The 23,212-nt window shown below is 38.4% G+C and overlaps 2 protein-coding genes and 1 non-coding gene across 5 annotated transcripts; 1 reads left to right on the top strand and 2 right to left on the bottom strand.

Moving 5' to 3' along the window:
* Positions 1 to 2,708: 2,708 nt before the first annotated feature.
* Positions 2,709 to 11,663, bottom strand: tsen54 (TSEN54 tRNA splicing endonuclease subunit). 3 transcript variants are annotated; one of them, XM_067478070.1, is made up of 13 exons: positions 11,505 to 11,658; positions 10,724 to 10,792; positions 10,135 to 10,293; positions 9,636 to 9,699; positions 9,411 to 9,494; positions 9,162 to 9,260; positions 9,026 to 9,078; positions 8,657 to 8,770; positions 7,062 to 7,536; positions 6,772 to 6,907; positions 6,637 to 6,697; positions 5,053 to 5,166; positions 2,709 to 4,831 (listed from the first exon to the last, which is right to left on the bottom strand). In XM_067478070.1, the coding sequence occupies exons 1-13, from the start codon at positions 11,558 to 11,560 to the stop codon at positions 4,681 to 4,683; spliced, it is 1,635 nt and encodes a 544-aa protein (XP_067334171.1). In that variant the 5' UTR covers positions 11,561 to 11,658; the 3' UTR covers positions 2,709 to 4,680. The 3 variants fall into 3 exon arrangements, with proteins under 3 accessions (XP_067334171.1, XP_067334172.1, XP_067334173.1); XM_067478071.1 differs by lacking the exon at positions 10,724 to 10,792 and having other exon boundaries at positions 11,505 to 11,663; XM_067478072.1 differs by lacking the exon at positions 2,709 to 4,831 and having other exon boundaries at positions 5,077 to 5,215; positions 11,505 to 11,661.
* A 4,471-nt stretch (positions 11,664 to 16,134) lies between these two features.
* On the top strand, positions 16,135 to 21,031 carry LOC137100210 (C-reactive protein-like). Its single transcript, XM_067477867.1, has 4 exons — positions 16,135 to 16,213; positions 16,377 to 16,443; positions 16,952 to 17,159; positions 19,965 to 21,031. Exons 1-4 carry the CDS (start codon positions 16,211 to 16,213, stop codon positions 20,368 to 20,370), a joined length of 684 nt encoding a protein of 227 aa, XP_067333968.1. The 5' UTR covers positions 16,135 to 16,210; the 3' UTR covers positions 20,371 to 21,031.
* A 245-nt stretch (positions 21,032 to 21,276) lies between these two features.
* On the bottom strand, positions 21,277 to 21,348 carry trnat-cgu (transfer RNA threonine (anticodon CGU)). The gene has a single exon. It is a non-coding gene; the product is annotated as a tRNA-Thr (tRNA).
* Positions 21,349 to 23,212: the final 1,864 nt, after the last annotated feature.

The following is a 23,212-nucleotide window of genomic DNA, read 5'->3' as shown; positions in this document are numbered from 1 at the left end:
ATTTAAGGTAATACATTTTTATCCTATTTTGTTTTAAGTTTTTTAAATTCAGTTAGTTCATGTTTCATTTGTTGACACCATAACAAAACTAAAAGTACAGTGAATGCATGTATCAAATGGAAAGAAACATGATTCCAAATAAATGTTAAAGTTTATTTTGAAATCACAGAAGCATGTCAGTATGTACCAGAATTTTACTGTCATTGTTATAACAATAAACATGTGGTTAAAGTTTGAAACATTCATTGTTAGTGTTTTTACAATTGCTAAAGCATAATTTTGAAAACCACTGTAGAATTTACAATTTTAGAGGAAACTATATGGATATATGCTACCTGTGTAGACCAGTGTTGATGAAAATATTAAAATATATTTTTAAAAATATTAATAAAAGAAAGTATAAATTAGTGCCATTATAAAAACCTGCATATCTTGTATTTCCCTATAGCTGCATCTGGCCATATCACTTTTTCCACATCTCAAGCTCGACATTGAGGGAAGAATCTCCTTAAGTGGTGAATCCATCTTTGCACAGACTTTGAATCAATTATGCTTCATGGCTTTAGCACCTTATATCATAACGTGATATGATGATAAGTTCATCAGATCATAAACCTTCCACCATCATGTCAACAGTGGGATTAAAAATGGGAGTGGGATTGAAAGGAGAGTGTGGTGGAACATAGTGGAATGAAAAAAGTGATGCAGAGGAAACCAGAGCAGACTGGTGTGAGGATATGTTGTACAAGATGAATGTATTTGCTCTGCATCCATCATGTCTTCTGATGTGACAATGTTGTAGAGACCATCTAGAATTTATATACTCTTCCGCATCTTCCTATGCACTTAAATCTCTTTAAAAATAAATAAATAAATTTAAAAAAATCCTTTCTCGCACTTGCATCTCGTGAACTGTGAACACTTTTCTGATAGGACTTTGCTTTGATGTTTTCTCCTTGATTTAGATTTTTACTTGCCTTGTACCTCACTTGTAAGTCGCTTTGGATAAAAGCGTCAGCTAAATGACAAAATGTAAATGTAAATGTAAATATATATTCAAGTATGTGTTGTAAAGACCTAAAGCTTCTGCACATTATGTTAGCATTGTGATGGAGGTGCCCATTCTACCTATTTATATTGCTAGAACCAAACTTGTAAGTTTACAATTAAGCACCTTAGTGTAGTGTCAGCAGACCTGATGGAACTGGATCATTGTTGTGGTTTATGAAAGGTAGTGCTTTGAAATGGCCAAGAAGTGACAGTATATTAGATTTCTATGCTTAATGGTTAAGTGTTTTTAGTGTTTTTTGAATTGTGTCGTGCTGAGAAGGTTATTATAGTACATGTGGACGGAAGTTTTGCTCCTTGAGAGTCAAGCTTCTCAGACTGTGTTTTATTCTTAATTTTAGTCTGTAAGAAATCATACATTTGATCATTTCATTTAAGTTCTGAGTAGTTTGAATTCTCTGCGTTTACGGAAACATTTTTAGGCTTTGGGTGTTTACCCAACTTATATTTGTGCAAAAATAATATTTATGAAATCAAATTAAAGTATATGAAAATGAATTGTTTTGGTACTCTAACTCAGATATGTTTTTGCCAATAGTTTTGCAAACTGGTAATGACACCCAGCCCTCAGAAGAAATCAATAATCAATTTACAGAGCATTTACAAAGCTTTGAGCCTGTTTACCACAATAACCATCAAATTCCATTAGGAAGCCCACCAGCATAGCCTCCAGGATTCCTATCCCCACCAGGGTAAGAGCTCAGCACAACAGGTGGATAGAATTACAGTGAATAGAAATAACTGGACAGTATTACGGTGTCAACAGCAGTAAAGAGGATGATGAACACTCAACCACTGCTAAGTCTCTGTTCTGAGGCCTGTAGAGTCGCTTTCATATCCTCAGCAACCTGTATTCTGTAAAGGGTAAAATGTATGATGGGGATGTTTGAAGTTCAGCTTTTCTATTTTGCTGTCATTGATGAAAGACGACCCTAAAACCATCCCAAAACCAGAACTAGTAAATAGAACAGGGGAACAATAAAGTTGATCACATAGAGCTTTGACCTATTTTTTTTTTTTTTTTTGAATTGTGACCGGGAACCACAAATATTTCTTAATGCGTATGTAAGTTTGTTGAATAATTTACACGTTTTTGCCATTCTATGCTCAGAGGGAAGTGAGGTTTGTGCCACTGCTGGCAGCTCTAATTTTTAATGTAATACAATAAAAAAAGACAGATGAGCCTGCAGCTTGGCCGGTGTAATTTACCTTTAAATCAAAGGATGAAAATGTGATGCAACAACATTATGTGTCAAAGGGGAAAAGGAAGAGATTTAGCTGACAGATGGAGGTCAGCAGCTGATGCCTGCTTGCAGACACTAAACCACTGGGATACAAGCTGAAAAGGACATCACTAAAAGAGAACACTTTGTCCCTCCCCTCCTTCAGTAGATTAATAAAATAGCATAAATTACAGATATGTCCTGTATGAGGACACATACCCTGTCTAAAATGCCACACATCATCATCAGGCCTATGTTAATTAGAACACTAAAATATATGGAGTCTGACTGCTGGAAATACCTGCTGAGAAAAAGATGAGACAACAAGGGATCAGAACCTTGCACCGTGCAAAATGTTTTATTTTCTAACTCACCAATTAAAGCAAAAAAAATACTAGAATCCTTCAAACTGGGGTGGCTGTTTGCCTTAGGTTCGATCTGAGCCCTTTTCAAACTGCAAAAACAACATTAAATAAACAGTACAACAATAAAACAGTTAGGTCCAAAATTTGCATTGTCTCGTCCGTACTCTCTGACTTGGGCATTTCTGGATCAGCTCCAGCCTGGTTCCGGTCTAACTATCAGAACGAACCTTCAGAGTATCCAGGCAAGTTTCTAATTCTCACAGCCTTTCTCTGCAGCAGGGCTCGGTTCTTATTCGTCTTCTTTCCACTGTCTCATCACGCATTTCTGCCTGTCTCTCTGACATCTCTGCTTGGATGAGAGAAAGACAACTTTAGCTAAACCTCTCCCAAGACTGAAGTTCTTCTCTTCCCAGCGTTAAACACAACATCAGCATCAACACTTGATCTGCAGTGATTGTCCCAACTAAATCAGCCAGCACTGCACTGGGTCCCAGCACTGCACAGAAGACTCTTCAGCTCAGTAATCCCACAGTGGTGGAATAAGCTCCCAAACTCTGCACAATAGGCATTTTTGCATGTTTTCTCCTTGACTTAGATTTTGCTTGCCTTGTACCTCACTTGTAAGTTGCGTTGGATAAATGCAAATGCATCAATGGATCGGATTAACTGCACTGTCAAACTGGACAAAAGGCTTCTATTTGTTTGTAAAAGACTTAAAGTAACTTGCAGCTGAAACAAAAACTCAACATGAGTGTGTGACGTGATGTGGAAAACGTTTTCATTGAGCACTGTCCTTATTGCCTACCCCTGCAAATAAAACTGGGAACATGATTAGAAACTATTTCAGGTTTTAATTAAAAATTATTTAAAATTTTAAATGCATATAAAACAACGTAAACAACTATCTCAGTTGAAATTTGCAATGCTGAAATCCTACCTGTGTCTAGATGTTTGCAGCAATCAGGTATAATAAAAAAAAAAAAAAAAAAAAAAAAAAACATTTTCTGGTTGTGAATGTGTTTGAGAACTAACAAATTCCTAACTTTCTTGTCAAATGGTCATTGCACACATTGTAACATTTTTAATTCCATGACTACTGTGAAAACTGGGAAGATGCCATCACTTTATAATATAAAAAACACATTTTACCCCATGAAAGAAAGGAAAATCAACAGTTTCTGCTCTCCACCTAAATTCTACAGTGTTGAATTTGTACCCAGAAATGTCCCTTAAACACTCATGAAAATGTAAATTGTACTGGTTCTTAATTTCAGTTTTACTAAATCAGTAGGAGTTCATTTAAATCCCAGCGTTCTGCTGCCAGCTCTGTGCTCTTTGAATAAGATGTTCTTAGTGTTAAAATTCAACAGTGGCCTGGGGGGAAATATTTCAGTGTTGTAACTGAAATAACAAGTGGATTATCAAATAAAAAAATACAGTGGTATAATTTTTACAATAAGAAATATCTTAACATGGTGCTTACCAGTGGCAGCCTGTTGCAGCACTAGGTGATAATGTTAGCATGTGTTCTTGTTTATGTGAATATTTTTTGTTGCAGAGTTGATGTTAATAACCTTTTATTTCCAACTAGCATCAATCAAGTATCTTTTTTTCATGCATTTGTGTTTTTTGTAATTGCTTGCTAGCAATATGATGTCTGTTTATCTGTTGTAAAGCAGTTTGGTCAACTCCTGGTTGTTTTTAAAGTGCTATATAAAGATTGAATAGAATTGAATAAAGTACTCGATCTTCTTTTCTGTTCTATTAAGTCTGGTGAGCTTAATAGTTTGCTGGTTCTCAAGATAAAGAAAAAGAAAAGCAAACTTTTCTTCTTTGTCAGCACTTGGTCAAAATTGTAACCAAAACAACGGAATAACTCCACCATTTTAAAGGTCTAGTTATTTTTTGTGTCACTTCTCCTTTGCAGATGTGAGGAGAATGAAGTCTTTAACTTTGGCACAGTGGCTGCATTTTACAGATGCAGATTTAAAGTCCTGTAATCATGATTATACAGGAGCTAGCTCTCAGGAGTACACGTCAATCGGCAGCTGGAAGTCTTTGAAGGTGTAGAAGGAGATGTCCCCATGGTCCACCACAGCAAGTACCACTGGGACGTCTCCACTCTGGAAGGTTAGTAGCTTGATAGCACGCAGGTCAGGGACAGGACTGTCGAAACTAAGACACAACGGGAAGGATACCAAATGATGAGGGAGACACTGGCTAACAACCTACAATGTTTAACAAATACTAAATTACAGAAAACAGAAAATCAAATAGTAAATATTTTTAAAATAAGATTAATGAGCTAATTGCAGCCTTATCACAGTCATCTCCTTACACTGAGTCAGTTTCTGTTGTTTTCTCTAAGCCCGTCTTAAGTAAACTGTTTTGCGTACCTGCATACACACAATCGGGAGTAAGGTTTCCCTGGGTTGCTCTTCTTGAAGTCGGCCACCGTATCAGGTTGGTAAACATTGAAACAAATCCTCCACTCATCGGATCCTTTTAATCTGAGCAGATATTTCACAAGGTCAGTAATAGCTGGCTGATGCTCACACTCTGCATACAAGAGCACAACAAGGGAGCGACAAAGCCCCCAATTCAGTCTTTATTCACATATAAATTGAAGCTCATGAAGCAAAGAGAGGTGATAATACATAAGTAAACAGAAAATCTATTTTTTAAAATTGATTTTCCTACACATGTGACTCAGAGTTGATGTCATTTAATCTCAGTGATCATAAAGTAGCTGTTTGGGGTCAAATCTTTTATGCCAATGTGAACTACATGGTTTTTTTTTGTTGTTGTGTTATTTTACAAAAACAGCTCCATGAATGAACCTATGCAGGCAGAAATTTGTCACTGCTTCAACAAGAATGATTAAATATTACATGTTTTCCTGGAATCATTTTGGCTGAGCAGAGCAGCTCCACAATATTTTATTTAGACAGAACACAACATCGCCTGCTGTGACCATCTGTCACTATACCACAACAGATAAGAAGGCTTTGATTAGAGTAACCTGGCTACTTCTCAACAATGTTGGTGGTTCACACTCAGTGAACCTTTATTCAATAAGGGGTTTTAAACACACGCTTTCTGCACACAGACAACAGATTGTGTTTTCCGCATTGCCACTGAGCTTGTCTAAATGCACAGAAGAAACCAGGATGCTAGAAGGAATCAAGATTACATTCTCTAGTCACCTGTAAAAGCACATAAGTCATTCGATTTCTCTCGTACCTTAATGCATTACGGATTATAAAGGCTTACTTAAACAGGGAGTTTACCAAATTCAAAATAAGACTTATAAATAAGGTAACTAGATAAGGCAACTAATGTGCCCTGGACCCAGAAGCTGATAAGTTCATTGAACAAATATTTTCTTTTGTGCTAAAATAGAATATTCAGGATCTTTGTAAACAAAATGTAAAACCAATTAATATCTTGTGCTTTTTGTGAGCAAATGGATTTAATGCTCCCTTTAAGACATGCAGATGCTCTCTTCATTTAATTGCCTTTTTATTTGCATGTGTGTTGAAGGGTCTGGACTGACTATTATGAGTTTTTACCTAAGTAGGCATCTGTATTTTACTTACTTGTTTATCCAGACATCTACAGTTAGATTCTGTTTTACTCTGACTTAGCTCTATTGGCTATCATTTCCTCAAACTGCTCTTTTTTTTCCAAGGATAAAGAAAATCTTACATATTCATATTAAGTGCATAGAAGTACTACTTTAAGTACTAAAAAATGGTATTAATTAACAGAAAGTATCTGGTAAAATTGAATAGATACTGAACTTTGAATGCATTTAGATGCGTGTGTGGAATTTGTTAATGTAAGAATGGGGGGACACAAAAACAGCCATTCATAATATTATTAATGATGCCCTGCTTTTGTCTATTCTTGAACTTGCAATAGGTAAAGATAATCATTTTCACTTAAGTTTAACAACAGCAAATAGAATCAAGTGATACCTGGACGCGCCCTCAAGCAAATTTGTAGATTTGATCACACGGATCTTATCCAGCAGCTCCCCTGGAATAACAAAACAAATATCACTTTACAAATCTCATGTATCTAGAATTACTTTAAAAACAATGTAACCTCACCAGTGGGAATTGGCTGTGTTGGGTCATGTAAAGGAGTGACTTCTCTGTTCCACAAGTGTGCTGGCCTGCCAGTACGCCGCCCCTGCCTCCTCGACATGAGCTCCTGGTACTCTGCCCAGTTTTTGCACTGCCAAACCTGAAAAGAACTCAGGAATGTGATCCCTTGCACTTTTAAGCTTTTGTATTACTTTAAAATTATTAGAATAATGTACAAAATAAGACTTACAGGATAATTTGTTTGGAACATTTGTCATTTGCATTTTTAAGGTTATGTTACATATCTTACAAACCTCTTTGTCTTTCCTGAAATCCCATCGATGCCTATGCTTGTTTCTATCCCTTTTCTGCTCCTTTGCGGACATCTTCACCTCTCGCAGGTTTATTCTCTGCCTCCAGGGGGCAACATCACAGGCCCCCACAGCCATAGCCCCAGGCAGCAGAGAGGGGTCTGGAGAGCCCAGGCAGCTACGAAGGTGCTCCCTGGAGCCAAGGTCAGGGAAAATGATGGAGCTGAAGTCCCAGCGAGAGGACCCAGAGGTGGGACTGTGATCTGACCTGTGCCCTGAGCCACTAACATCATCTATCATCCACCAGTTCCTGCCGCTACCTCCATCTGCTGAGCTTGTGGTAGCAGTCTGGACCTCAGACCTCACTGAGGAGGTTGCCAGTTGTGACTCAGTTAGTGTTTTGGCCTCCTCACCTTCGTGGCTGCATTTATCCTCCTCCATTCTCTCAGCAGGAGATTCTTTTCGTCCATCAGTATGACTACAAGCAGAAAAAAATGTAACTACAAATTACATCAACACTCCTTCACATTTTGAACTGATGACTGGCAGGAAACTAAATTTTAAGACACTGAGTGACAGAGTGTGTGGGTGGTCTGTGCTCACTGGTAGACTATTTTCTACACTCAAGCCCTTGTATGTATGGATTAGTCAATTAATCAATAAGCTGATTAACAGAAATGTTGCCACACAATTGAGATAAGGCATTTTAAACAATATAATTGGTTAACAAAAACAATCAAAACAAAATATTTATGAAAACAATGCAGATTATTGCATGCATTTAATTTTTACATCAGCATTTACTGTACATTGTTTAAAAACAGTAGTGTACAGTAATGTACATTCAAAGAATCAGTATTCAGCTTTTTTCTTGTTTTGCAAAATGTATTGTTTTCATTATACCAGAAATTTCTACTTGACTCATTTGAAATCACATCAAAATCTGTGTTGTATTGCCTTTCTGACTTGCTCAGCAAAGAGGAGTGTAGAGCAATATTAAATGCAAAGCAGTCATTTGTTTTTATGAGTTGTGAGTGAGCCATTTAGAGTACTTTAGTTCTGCCAACGTGAAAGTATTGGGCTAAACTTTAATTTCAATTTCTAATCACCCAAATAATCTATCATTATTTTTCAATAAAATCAGTTAATCTATAGATTATTTTCCTACGCATTATTATTTAGTGGGTCACCTGCGGGACAAAGACATAACCACATGAGGTATTTCAGAATTGCACCAGTCTATCCCGAAACAAACTATAAACACTTGACAAACTACACCTTGTTAGAAAGCAGAAAACCTCATGATTCCAATGAACAATTTCAGACTGAAGGACCACAGCAAAATCAGTTTCTCAGAAAGTAACAAAAGTTCATAGTCAGCGAGACGGTAAATATTAGACCGAGTTATTCAATCCTCAAGTGCTTTACACCATTTTCTCCGTATGAATCCAAAGAGTAAAATGATTCCAAGCCTTTAGTCTAAATACCAAGTTATCCAAGAGAATAACTGTCATTTTATGTAATCGATTACATCAATGCGCCTAATAAATACAATATAAAGTAGATGAGGAGCAGCTTTATACAGAGCCACCATTTACCTGGATGATGGGGTGGGGGTGGGGCTGGAGCTGCGTTTTCTCTTCAGTTGTCTTCCTGCTCGGTCACGAGACTGAGGCAGGTTCAGCTGTCTTGCATAGGGTGATGGCTCCAAACTGTAAGACACCAAAAGCACCGACAATTAGTTTATGTCAAAACCTGGACCCCAACAAAGGATTAGCCCCAAAATCAGCTTTTGGACAGGATCAGATTTTCCAAAGTATGAAGTGCACGTGTAACGGCTTTGGTTAAAAGTGCAAATGAATAACACTGTCATCCCTGAATCGCTGGGTCTATCAATACTAAAAGTTAATTCCCATTACCTTAAATTTAAATGCAACTTTCTCAATAGAGCTTTGAGGTTCAGTTACCTGGGATCAAATCTCAGCACCACATATCCAAGCCTCTTCAAATGTCCAAACACCTTTGGAAAGATAACTTGTTGTTAGACAAGCACAAGACCTAAATACTTATATTCCAAACTATGTGTTAGACTAATAGGTGTACCTGATATTGCTGCAGGGTTATTGTTTTTGAGGACAGAAATCTCTCATACCCATCCTGAATAGATAGTGGCAGGTCCTTATAAAATACCTGCAGGTTTCCCTGTTCACACATAACTCACAAATTATTATTTCACATATTTCAAGTCTTGTAAAAATAAATAAAGATACCAGTGAATAAATAAAAAAAGAAGAGTGTTTAGTTTTAGACAGTTAACCACACCCAGAAAAACTGGTTATATTTGCCACTCACACACTCCATCAAGTAGAGAGCTTCTTCAGGGAGGAGATACTGCTTGCCATTGGCAGAAAAGCCCATTGTCTGCCAAAACTTTCCCTGTGTGAATAATAGTTATGAAATGTTGTAATACAGTACAATAATTTACTTGACAGTTTGTAGCAATAAGACAGAAGATGCAGTGCAGAGTTTGTCAAAGGTTGAGTGTATTTTGTGCATTTGTTATGCTACAATACTCACAGCTGGAGATTTGAGCTCCACAACCTGCTCACTTGGAACCCACATGGCCTTCACTAAGTTTCCTCTGCATTAAATTAAAAAAAAGTTAGTGGTTTGCTTTACAATGACCCTTTAAAAAGAAAAGCGTATCCATTTCTTTAGCTAATAGATGTAATAGATGGTTGTTCTGCAGTAACTAGTCACTCTGCATTTCAGCTGTTCAGATGAAAGCTACAAGCTGCTGCTGGCAACAGGGTTGATGAAAGTGCTGAGACAGATCCTAAATGGGTTGTGAAACCAAAGCTATGAGCTAAGGGAGGCAACACAGGTCTAAACTCTGATCTCATCACTACAAGCAGTCCCTTTCCCATGTCATGGAGTCATTGGACTTATTGTTAATATTACACTTTCGATTAGTGAAGCTGTAACGTTTTCCTCCACTCTAGCAACAGTTCACAAAGAATACTGATGTTACACCTTTTCAGTCGATTGACTCCAGATAAATACTATGCCTACTCACAGCCGTTCCACTCTCTCCTCTGATATGAGGCTCCAGTGCTCATTCAGACTTTGCTCGAGCCGCTGTTTTTGCTCATCTGAGTCATTGGGGAAGAAATCCTTCTGCCCCCTTATTGGAATTTTGTGACTCCTGGACCGGGCTGCAAACAGTTCAGATGGCCTGCAATTGAAAGAAAGAAAGCAACATGAAAACAATGAAGAAAAGAAAAACGAGACACCAAGACATCGATTATTCCTCTATATTACTATAACAATATGTTGGGCAGATTTGAGACCAATACACTATTTATTGTGACAATATTTTAAAACGTACAAGCATCAATAAAATGAAACCAATTAATATTAAATACTGTTACCTAGTCACTGTTACAGTAAAGCTGGTTGAGTAAATCTCCAGACCCGAATCAAATTCAACATGCATTTCACTTGCCGCAGGCAAATTGCACCAAAATATGCTGAAGACAGCAGTATATTGACCAACAGTTTTATGTAGATCCTCCACAGAAATTAAAAAGAATTGAAAATGAGGTGCCCAATCTGTTAGTGGCACACAATAACTGACCCGGTCACTGAAGTTGCAATAAGCATACCTGCTCAACACCTGCCCAACATCTGCCCAAGATCCTCTTACAGGTCTCATGGCAAAACAGTTAAAGGGTCTGGGGGGAAAAAGTACCTGTCACAACAAGCACAATTTCTGTTGCATGCTCAAACTGGGCAATTCGCATTATATTTTTTCTCAAGTACATCTGCAAATAATGTCTTATATTACTGTTTATTTCCAGTGTGATCATGAGTCATAAGGTGATGATTCAGTGTCATGGGACCATGAGATCTGACATGAAAACAACACCCAACACATTCAACTCCATGATTCCCTATTTTATGGACTCAAATACAGTGTAATGCGTTAAGATCAGCCTTTGGACACTAACTTACACGTCCAAATCACCCAAAAGTGCATTGACTCCTATTTATTATTTGCACTTTTTTTACCTCTCAAACCTACAACTGCTTTGACCAAAACACACAGCGGAGGGCGACAGAGAGAAGCGTTGTAGACCCATTAGAAAGTCTCAGTAGCTTCCAACACCACAAAACCTCTGGGTGTTACTGCTAAAAATGTGTGTGTGCGTGTGTGTGGTTAAATAGTCTATGTAGTGTTTTTAACTATATAACTCGAACGTTAAGTACGCAATAACTTAGCTAAACTCACGTTACATGAACCTGTCCCACCACCATGTGCACAAGGCAAATATCTCCAAACCAGAGGAAAAGGTTGTGAAGAAAAGACAAGGAGCGAGAGTGAAAAGGGAAGTAGTGTCTGTCTCGGGAATTTTACACGATTAGCCCACTAAAGCGTCGTCATACCTTAAAATCTCGCTGTAGAATTCCCCTGTAGCGTCTGGCTTGTTTTGGTCCGCCATTATCACCGGCGTGCAACCCGCAGCAAATTCTCCTCCGGGTCCTGTTGTCCGTCGCTGTGTGTGTTTGAAGCTCCTGTCTGCTGCTGTCGTGGCCGCATCCGTTTGAAAAAGAGCTTCCTGAAACCGCAGCGGGACTAACTGGTTCAATTAAAAACTATAACAAGTATATTAAGTGAAATATATCCCAGCATGTCGTGCACATTAAACAGCAGAGTCAATATCACCAGAGAGTGCGTTTCTACCCTCTTTCAACATATTTTGATTTTAATTTACCATTCACTTTATGTCATATCATAAATAGTAGACACTCAAGTGTACATATATTTAGTAGTAAAAATAGTTAGTCTGGTTGTTGAAGAGAATTTGGTATTTTTAGACTTACATATTTTGAAAATATTGTATTTTACTCACTTCTAGTATATTTTATGCCGACAGGGTGGACATGTTAAGCTTTGGCAAAACAAGCAAGTAAACTCATATGAATAAAATTTGTCAATTGGAAAGTCAGCAGCTTATTCACCTCAGCAGTTGAAATTCCTGCCACTGGAGAGATAAAAAAAAATCTGTTGTCCTGATGTCACTATTGGCTTTTTCTCAAAGGGGCAGATTCCGCAATACGACAGGGTGGACAACCATTCAAGGGACATGGACAAACTCTTCTTTTTTATTAAATAAAAATATTGTTTTTATTACAAAATGAAAAATACACTAAATTTGAGTAATATCTTATTTAACAAAATATTAATAGGATTTTTATTTTCAAATTTAATGAGCACATACATCCTTTTATACAAAACAAAAAAATATCTTAAAAATGTATCTAAAGAGCCAAGTAATGCTTCTGTTATGAATTAAAAAAAACTTACCGTAATACAACACACCCTTTCATAGTCATTTGTATGTTAAGTTATCATGGCAAATGAGTTATTTATGTTCAGGACACCAAAAGGCTCCCTACAGTAATATTGACCCAGTAATTATTAGCTTTTGCAAAATACTGAATTAATGGATTTACCTCCTGTGATTTCACTTTAGGAAATTTGAAATCTTTTAAAGGCCAGGACATTAGTACTACACAAGGAATCACAATACACATTTTTTGATGGTCAACATGTAACCTCTTGATTTCTGTGACGCTGGGATCATGTTGAAAGTTGGTGTCCATTTATTTCTGAAAAACACAACCACATCCATGTAAATAAAATGCATATCACCTCCAAGAGAACCTATGTGCACACATCCTACCTGTGGGACATAACCACTAACAACATCAACCTGTCTGATACTCTTTTCACCTCTAGAACATTCCTCACAAACTCCTCTTTCAGGATAACCTACTTCTTACTCCATTTCTCTTCCTATCTGACCCATGGTAGAACAACTTGAACCCTGCACCTAAGCTTCAAGCCTTGCTACCTTTCCATCTGGTCTCCTGGACACACAGTATGTCCACCTTCCTTCTCTGCATCATGTCAACCAACTCTCTAGCTTTCCCTGTCATAGTACCAACATCCAAAGTCCTTACTGTCAGTCCTACATTATTAGCTTTTCTCTTCTCGCTCTGCCTACGAACACACCTTCCTCCTTTCCTTCTTCGACCAACAGTAGTCCGATTTCCACCGGTACCCTGTAGGTCAACAGCACCGGTGGTGGTCGTTGTAAATCCGGGCACCGACTGATCAGGTATCGGAGTCCTTTTCGGTGTGAAAGTCATGATTCGCATTTTTTATTTGGCATGTGTTTTACGTCGGATGCCCTTCCTGACACAACCCTCTGCATTCACCCAGACTTGGGACTGGCACAAGAAGACACTGGCTTGTGTCCCCTTGCGGTTGCATTTAATAGTATTGTCTAATAGTATTGTTCCTATATCAAACAATTTATTTTGCTACTACTATATACGGCCTTCAAACTTCCAGTACACACACTACCACTACGACTATTACTAGGCTACTATGACTGCTAGTAACATTAAAAATACTCTTTTACAACAAGCACTTACAGTAGAATTCTACTGTACAACCAACAGCCTTTTGCTAACAATACTACAAGGACTACAAACACGCCTACTTTTATGAATACATTTTAACTCTGTTTTGAAACATGCTATAAAACTTAATGTTGTATCTGTGTGTTTAGCCTTTCTTTCTATTTAGCGGGAGGTGGTGTCTTGTTCCAAGTCCCTCAGCTCAGTGGGCTGGAGACCCATCTGTGTTTCATCTGGGATTCCAGTTCGGGTGCATCTGCCCTCTTCATGGATGGGAGGAGAAGCTTGACCAAAACCTACAAGAAGGCTCACACAATCCAGCCCAATCGCAATGTTGTCCTTGGACAAGATCCAGACAGTTATCTGGGTGAGTTTTGTAGGATCGATCACTGATATGTGGGACTACGTGCTCTCAGACAGCGCCATTCGAGACATGGTCTACAAGAAGACAGGGCCAGGATGAAATGTCATTGATTGAAACACACCAAATCTTCGTGTTAATGGCAGGGTGGAAGTTAGTGATCGTGAGCTTTAGATATAATGCTTATGAATGACAGGTCAGGATAATGTAATCAGTGTACAGAGTGTCTGCACTGACTGCCTGTAGCCACATTCCACCTGTATAACATAGAAGGTATATGTAAACAATGTTAATCTTTTCAGTACAGTAAAAAATATTCTGACATTTAGCATATATGGTATATTACATGGCTATTTCAACAGTAGATAATGTCTCAGTGCAAATGTAACATAAGAAATGTATACTGGGGTTGTTATTTCCATATGTCAGTAACACCAAATCATGCTTATTTGATAATTTAAATTAATGATATGAATTTTATATTGGGTACTGATTTTTTACTTTATCTTGATGACAATTTTGTTTGAGAGGATTATGCACTACTAAAACACAGAATTACTATTTATGTTGAAACCCTGTCTAAGTAATGATTTAAGACTAGTTACGGTATTTCAGATTTGTTCACATACAAGGCAAATCTGGGGTCTGATAGCAAAAACAATGTAAACAAAGCGTAAGAGGAACAGTGATTAGGAGGTCCAACGGTTAACTTTTACCCAAAGAGATACTAAAAACTGAACACAGGCATGTTAGATAACATCTTGCTTGGAAATTTCATGGCATTTAATACTTGTAGTTTTTCTAAAAAGTTGAAAAAAAATACAGTTAAACAAAAGCCCTTAAATTAACCTGCGCTCACCTTCAGGAGATCACAGTGTTATGTTGTATAACATAGTTCACTATGTTTTAGGTTATTTTATAAGATTAACTCCTTCAGATGAATCATGTTTTCAAAGGGGTTTGAATTTTTACAGATTTGTAATTGATAAAAACAAATATTACTTTTTAATTTACGGTTGTATATATTGTCAGTGGAAATGAGTTTAAAGATGCTTCTGAAAAAGAAGCCAGGTATTATACACAGGCACGGACGGGGTTCGAACCCGCAATCTTAGATTTACGAGTGTACTGTACACTTACATTCTCTGTAATTGAGAGTTACAGAGCAAAAGTAGAGCTAATGTACATCATGTTAATATGAGCATTGCTGCTGCCTAATAGTAAAAAGCATATATGCTACTGTGGCGCAGGAAGGTAGAGCGGTTGTCCACCAATCTCACAGTTGTTGGCACAGCTATGTTGAGCTGGTCCCTCAGAAGCAGTGTAAAGCGCCTTGAGTGCCGATAGGTAGAAAAGCGCTATATAAGTGCAGACTGTTTACTGTGTTTTTATGATAGCATTTCACTTCAGGTAGGAGGATCTCCCACTTTGAGCCTGTAACACAACCAGTGCTAATAGAATTATTTTATCACAGTTACATTAAACACCTGTGCAATTCAGCTTTTGTCTAAGGTCTAGATTGAAGCAGCTGTAAAATGATGTTGAGATTTCTTCAGATTAATAATTAATTAATTGATTGTTTAATTAATTAGAGAGTTTGACTTGAAGATGTCTGCCTCTCATCTAAGTGGAGACGTCAGAGATACAGACAGGAATGTTTGATGAGTCAGTGAAGTCACACAGCGGAAAGGACAGGTAGAGCTGCGTGTCGTCGTCATAGTAATGATAGGAAAAGCCATGTGAGTGGGCACTAGAAACCAGAGATATAGTATAGATGTAAAAAAAGAAAAAGATGCCAGGCCAGAGCTGTACCAGAGATGCCCAAGTCAGAGAGTGCAGGCAGGAGGATCTGGTAGTTCAAAGAGTCAATGCTGCAGATAGATCAAGTAGGATTAAGACAGAAAGCTGAGCAGCAGCTTTTGCAGCCTGCAGGGCTTGCACAACCGTAAGGAGTGTCATTTCTGTGGATTGACTACTCTTGAAGCCCGACTGTTTGACATCAAGGATCCCAGAGAAACATATTTCTTGGTTTGGATGGACTGTTAATATTTGTTAGTGGGTCGAGTTCAATGGAAGTTTGATCTATAAAAATTCACACTGCACATTGTCCCCTCTGACATGTGCTACATCGACTTTATCTTTCCCGTTAGTTTAGTTTGTTTATTTATTTCTGATCAATAAAATAGTCCAATCTTCCAGTTTAAAGGTCACAATGAATGTTATTTTATAATAGGGTGGAGTTTGTGAGCCACAATATAAAAACTCTTTCTACAGACTGCTTATACCATTCCCTCCACAGCGTATGGTATGTATTTATTCTCCATTTCCATTTTATATATTTTATACTCATATATAAAATATATTCATATTTTATATTCATATAAAACTAAAGAAATTCTAGACCGAAACAGCTTAATGCATATAATAAGTGGAATGAGTTCATGAGTAAATTCTCTCACTCTTTCTAGGTTTGCTCAGACAAAATGAGGCTTTCACTTTTTGTTTTTCTCATTACCACCTCCACAGTGTTGCCAGGTAATTGTATACATTTGCTTTGTGCCTTTTATGTATATCTGTGCAATATTGTTTACTGTTAATTTAAAGGTTAATATTCTGCAGATTTAAAAATGAAAGTATTACCTAGCTAACTGATGAATTCATGAACAGAAAAAAATTCAGCAACCATGTTTTAAAACTGATTATTCATTAAAAGTCATCTTTCAGGAAAATGCAGTAACATTTCTCTTATCCTAGATTTTCAAACAGGTGTATCTTTAGGTTGTCACTGACACCGACTACATATGTTTGGACTAAACAAATCATTTTGTAATTGATAACGTCTGATACTTTGCAGCTGATTATTAACTGTAAAAATGTAGGCAAACTGATAATGACAAAAGTTTACTTGGAAACCTAAATCTGTCTTTAGGTGCATTTAATGCTTATAAGGCAATCTGTAATTTCACTTGAATTTCACACTGCTTTATGTGTTACTTTACATGCTGCAGGAATTTCTTGACAAACTTTGTTTCTTATCACTCAGGGGCAGTTACCATTAGGAACTTGGTGTTTCCCGCAGAATCTGACAACAGTTTTGTTGAGCTGGTCCCTCAGAAACCTTTGAACCTGGCGGCCTTCACTCTGTGTATGCGTGTGGCAACAGAGCTACAGGGGAGTCGAGAGGTCATCCTATTTGCATACCGGACCAGACACAACGATGAGCTGAATGTGTGGCGTGAAAGCGATGGCCGGTACACTACACTTCAATATTTTGGATTCAAAGATTTTAGATGACACCATATTTTGTACCAAATGTTTGTAAAATCTCACAATTTTTGTGAGTAAGAGTATTACTTTTACTGCTACTGCTATTAGTAGTACTTCTAAAAAATACTACTACTGCTACAAGCACTACATACATTACCACTACTAAAAATGTAACTACATCTACAACTCATATTTACAATACATTTCTGCTATTACTACTACTAATATTACTACAAGCATCACAACTTCTAAGACTTCTATAATAAAAAAGGTACTTGTACTACTAACACAACTACTACAATCAATAGGTCTCAATAGCCAATAGGTAGAAAAGCGCTATATAAGTGCAGACCATTTACTGTCCGTCTGATGTCCTCATTCCTGATCCTGTCCATCCTCGTCCCTCCCAAAGAGAACCTCAACATATTAAGCTCTGCTACTTCCAGCTCTGCCTCTTGTCTTTTCTTCAGTGCCACTGTCTCTAAGCCGAACAACATCTCTGGTCTCACCACCATCTTGAACATCTTTCCTTTCATTCTCGCTGATACTCTTTTGTCACACAACACACCTGACACTTTTCTCCACCCGTTCCAACCTGCTTGCACTCGCCTCTTCACCTCTTTTCCACACTCTCCGTTGCTCTGAACCGTTGACCGTAAGTACCTAAAGTCCTGCAGCTTCTTCACCTCTGCTCCCTGTAACCTCACTGTTCCACCTTGGTCCCTCTCATTGACACAAATGTATTCTGTCTTACTGCGGCTAAGCTTCATTCCTCTGTTTTCCAGAACAGACCTCCACCTCTCTAGATTTTCCTCCACCTGCTCCCTGCTCTCACCACAAATCACTATGTCATCTGCAACCATCATAGTCCATGGAGATTCCTGTCTAACCTCATCTGTCAGCCTGTCCATCACCAGAGCAAACAAGAAGGGGCTCAGAGTTGATCCTTGATGCAGACCCACCTCCACCTTGAACTCCTCTGTCACACCTACAGCACCTCACCACAGTCTTACAGCTCTCATACGTGTCCTGCACAGCTCTAACATACTTCTCTGCCACTCCAGACTTCGTCATACAATACCACAGCTCCTCTCTCTGCACCCTGTCATACGCTTTCTCTAAATTTATGAAGACACAATGCAACTCCCTATGACCTTCTCTGTACTTCTCCATCAGCATCCTCAAAGCAAATACTGCATCTGTTGTTCTCTTTCTAGGCGTGAAACCATATTGCTGCTCACAAATGTTCACCTCTGCCCTTAGCCGAGCTTCCACTACTCTTTCCCACAACTTCATTGTCTGGCTCATCAGCTTTATTTCTCTGTAGCTGCCACAGCTCTGCACATCTCCCTTGTTCTTAGAAATGGGCACCAGTACACTTTTCCTCCAGTCCTCGGGCATCCTCTCACTCTCCAAGATCTTGTAAAATAAACTAGTCCGAAACTCTACTGCCACCTCTCCTAGACACTTCCATACCTCCACAGGTATGTCATCAGGACCAACTGCCTTTCCACTCTTCATCCTCTTCAACGTCCTCCTCACTTCACTCGTACTAATCTTTGCTACTTCCTGCTTCACACCAGTCACCTCTTCTACTCCTTGTTCCCTTTCATTTTCCTCATTCATCAACTCTTCAAAGTTTTCCTTCCATCTTCCCATCACACTCCTGGCACCTGTCAATACATTTCCATCCTTATCTTTAATCACACTAACCTGCTGCACATCCTTCCCATCTCTGTCTCTTTGTCTGGCCAACCTGAACAAATCCACCTCTCCCTCCTTGGTGTCCAACCTAGCGTACAAGTCCTCATTTGCTTTGTGTTTGACCTTTGCCACCTCTACCTACACCTTACGCTGCATCTCCCTGTACTCCTGTCCACTCTCTTCAGTCCTCTCAGTGTCCCACTTCTTCTTAGCTAACTTCTTTCTCTGTATACATTGCTGAACTTCCTCATTCCACCACCAAGTCTCCTTGTCCCCTTCCTCCAGATGACACACAGAGTACCCTCCTACCTGTCTCCCTGATCAAATTAGCTATAGTGGTCCAGACATCTGGAAGCACCTCCAGACCACCCAGAGCCTGTCTCAGTTCCTTCTACCTACCTTCCTTCTCTGCATCATGTCAATAAACTCTCTAGCCTTCCCTGTCATAGTCCCAACATTCAAAGTCCCTACTGTCAGTCCTACATTCTTAGCTTTCCTCTTCTCACTCTGCTTACGAACACACCTTCCTCCTCTCCTTCTTCGATCAATAGTATTCCAATTTCCACCGGTACCCTGTAGGTCTACAGCACTGGTGGTGGTCGTTGTAAATCCGGGCACCGACCGATCAGGTATCGGAGTCCTTTTCGGTGTGAAAGTCATGATTCGCATTTTTTATTTGGCATGTGTTTTACGTCGGATGCCCTTCCTGACACAACCCTCTGCATTTACCCAGACTTGGGACTGGCACAAGAAGACACTGGCTTGTGTCCCCTTGCGGTTGCATTTAATAGTATTGTCTAATAGTATTGTTCCTATATCAAACAATTTATTTTGCTACTACTATATACGGCCTTCAAACTTCCAGTACACACACTACCACTACGACTATTACTAGGCTACTATGACTGCTAGTAACATTAAAATGACTCTTTTACAACAAGCACTTACAGTAGAATACTACTGTACAACCAACAGCCTTTTGCTAACAATACTACAAGGACTACAAACACGCCTACTTTTATGAAGACATTTTAACTCTGTTTTGAAACATGCTATAAAACTTAATGTTTTATCTGTGTGTTTAGCCTTTCTTTCTATTTAGCGGGAGGTGGTGTCTTGTTCCAAGTCCCACAGCTCAGTGGGCTGGAGACCCATCTGTGTTTCATCTGGGATTCCAGTTCGGGTGCATCTGCCCTCTTCATGGATGGGAGGAGAAGCTTGACCAAAACCTACAAGAAAGCTCACACAATCCAGCCCAATGGCAATGTTATCCTTGGACAAGATCCAGACAGTTATCTGGGTGAATTTGATATCAATCAGAGTTTTGTAGGATCGATCACTGATGTTAATATGTGGGACTACGTGCTCTCAGACAGCGCCATTCGAGACATGGTCTACAAGAAGACAGGGCCAGGAGGAAATGTCATTGATTGGAACACAACAAATCTTCAGGTTACCGGCGTGGTAGAAGTTAGTGATCGTGAGCTTTAGATATAATGCTTATGAATGACAGGTCAGGATAATGTAATCAGTGTACAGAGTGTCTACACTGACTGCCTGTAGCCACATTCCACCTGTATAACATATAAGGTATATGTAAACAATGTTAATCTTTTCAGTACAGTAAAAAATATTCTGACATTTAGCATATATGGTATATTACATGGCTATTTCAACAGTAGATAATGTCTCAGTGCAAATGTAACATAAGAAATGTATACTGGGGTTGTTATTTCCATATGTCAGTAACACCAAATCATGCTTATTTGATAATTTAAATTAATGATATGAATTTTATATTGGGTACTGATTTTTTACTTTATCTTGATGACAATTTTGTTTGAGAGGATTATGCACTATTAAAACACAGAATTACTATTTATGTTAAAACCCTGTCTAAATAATGATTTAAGACTATTTACGGTATTTCAGATTTGTTCACATAAAAGGCAAATCTGGGGTCTGATAGCAAAAACAATGTAAACAAAGCGTAAGAGGAACAGTGATTAGGAGGTCCAACGGTTAACTTTTACCCAAAGAGATACTAAAAATTGAACTCAGCCATGTTAGATAACATCTTGCTTGGAAATTTAATGGCATTTAATACTTGTAGTTTTTCTAAAAAGTGGAAATAAAATACAGTTAAACACAAGCCCTTAAACTCACCTTCAGGAGATTATTCTATCACAGTGTTATGTTGTATAACATAGTTCAGTATGTTTTAGGTTATTTTATAAGATTAACTCCTTCAGATGAATCATGTTTTCAAAGGGGTTTGAATATTTACAGATTTGTAATTGATAAAAACAAATATTACTTTTTAATTTACGGTTGTATTTATTGTCAGTGGAAATGAGTTTAAAGATGCTTCTGAAAAAGAAGCCAGGTATTATACACAGGCACGGACGGGGTTCGAACCCGCGATCTTCGGTTTACGAGACCGACGCCTTACCACTTGGCCACCGCGCCTGGTAATGCGAACCGTTCACAATATACTCATTTGAGCTACGCACTAGTGTGGTAGGAATTGAACAATTATTAAGTACTTCCAGCAGCTACAAGTCCTTGGCAAGTAAATATTCAAATCAGAAAATCAGAAAATATTACGTTAGCTGGCTTAGCAGCAAGACGAGTAACGTTATTTGTGCGTTTGCATAAATTCAAACGTTTTAGTAATTATTTAAGGCACTTTGAAAATTTAATAAACAGTATCACATAAAAGCGCAGGATTAAAGACAGTCTTGAAAAGGTCGCTTATATTAGCAATGTGTTTTCTATTGAACTTACCGTCAACCCACACACATTTCAGGAGCTATAGACATAAAAATCAACGTGCGTCTTGACGGACTAACTGTGGAGGCCTAGAAAGGGGGTATCACTGATCATAAAAAACGCTTTAGTAATGTTTACATTATATTTTCCAAGTCATCGACGATGCGTTAAATATTGCATAAAATCTGGCGTAGCAGCAGCCATACACGAGGAAAGGAAAGGAAATCTTGACCAACAGTTCCGGAAGTAGCTGCAGAGGCTCACAGCAGATGGAATTTCATCTGTGGCTGAAATATGGTCGCTACAGATGTAATACGATGATGTAAAACGTGTATGTTCGGGTATCAGATGGTCGGAAGATTGTGCGGCCATTGCGAGTTTCGAGACTACTTAATTTTGTAAGTAAAAGAGTTGACTTGTTGAGAATGATCAGCTCTAGCATATCGAGACTGTACACAAGCTAACTCAAAATGTTAGCTTGTGAGATGATGACCGTGCTACGGTATCGTGTGTGTGTGTGTGTGTGTGTGTGTGTGTGTGTGTGTGTGTGTGTGTGTGTGTGTGTGTATATATGCTTGTATTTGCAAATTAATAAAAATAATGACTGACCTAGCCTCTGGACTAGTCATGGAAGTTGTATTTGGTTTAACTGTTATACATAACGGAATTCTCTCAAGCTAAATTTTGTTACATATTAATTAACGTTAAACTTTAATTAAGTGGATAGACTGAAATACTAGCAAATTGTGAAATAAGGTTTTACTGGATGTATATGACATTCTTCAATTCGGCACATCAATATAGTTTATCTTTTACGTAAGGCCTTTTACAGGAAGATTTAGACACCAAGTGCTTTTAGGTGACTTAATACTTAATTTTGACTTCTTGAGGTAACAAATAATAATGTTATAAGATTAATAGATTTGGATATAACAAAAATGTGTGCTTATATTACATGTGATTTTGCATAAATTTGCTTTATCCTAGTTTTTGGAAATATTTGCTCAGTCTCATATAGCAAGCTTGAATCTGTGTTTTGTGTTGTTTTTCCAGTCTTTAGGTGTGATCTGCAGCTGCTGAGCATCCCTTTCTGCTTCACCATGCCACTCATAGTGGATGCTGTTTGGGCGCTGTGGAGCATTGGAGCTGGCATCTATGACTACTTCCACACCAGTGCCATGGAGGAGAGGATCCACACATTGGAAAATGTCCTATCTATCCACCAGTTCGTGATTGCAGCCCTGTCAGTGGGTCTCATCCTGCTTATGACATACATACTATGGAGAAAACACTAAAACCTCGCTGACCTGGGTTCCCACATAATGGCCTTCTCTTTTTTCCAGGACAATGTCTTATGTTACCCAGGGTAGTTTTCATCCAGATGTTGCCCAGAGAGACATCTGGATCACACAACTGGTCACTTGAAGATCAAGCATGTTCATCAGTTGTTGAGATGGCCCAAATGAAGTCAAGAACACTGACGGGCAACTAACCCAAACCATAAAGTTTCACAAAGATGTGGTTTGTAAAATGTTGTCAGGAATCATTTAGGTAGTGGACA

This window comes from Channa argus, chromosome 15 (genome assembly GCF_033026475.1).
Source record: "Channa argus isolate prfri chromosome 15, Channa argus male v1.0, whole genome shotgun sequence".
Classification (NCBI taxonomy): domain Eukaryota; kingdom Metazoa; phylum Chordata; class Actinopteri; order Anabantiformes; family Channidae; genus Channa; species Channa argus.
This window is presented reverse-complemented; position numbering and strand designations above follow the sequence as displayed.

Bases quoted from the DNA above. Each gene is read 5' to 3' on its own strand.
- tsen54 (XM_067478070.1), bottom strand. From the start codon at position 11,560: ATGGCGGACCAAAACAAGCCAGACGCTACAGGGGAATTCTACAGCGAG. The intron at 10,294-10,723 runs GTATGCTTATTG...TTTCAATTGCAG, and splicing joins GTTGGGCAGGTGTTGAGCAG to GCCATCTGAACTGTTTGCAG. The intron at 9,700-10,134 runs GTGAGTAGGCAT...AATTTAATGCAG, and splicing joins GAGGAGAGAGTGGAACGGCT to AGGAAACTTAGTGAAGGCCA.
- LOC137100210 (XM_067477867.1), top strand. The intron at 16,444-16,951 runs GTAATTGTATAC...CTTATCACTCAG, and splicing joins CACCTCCACAGTGTTGCCAG to GGGCAGTTACCATTAGGAAC. The intron at 17,160-19,964 runs GTACACTACACT...CTGTGTGTTTAG, and splicing joins TGGCGTGAAAGCGATGGCCG to CCTTTCTTTCTATTTAGCGG.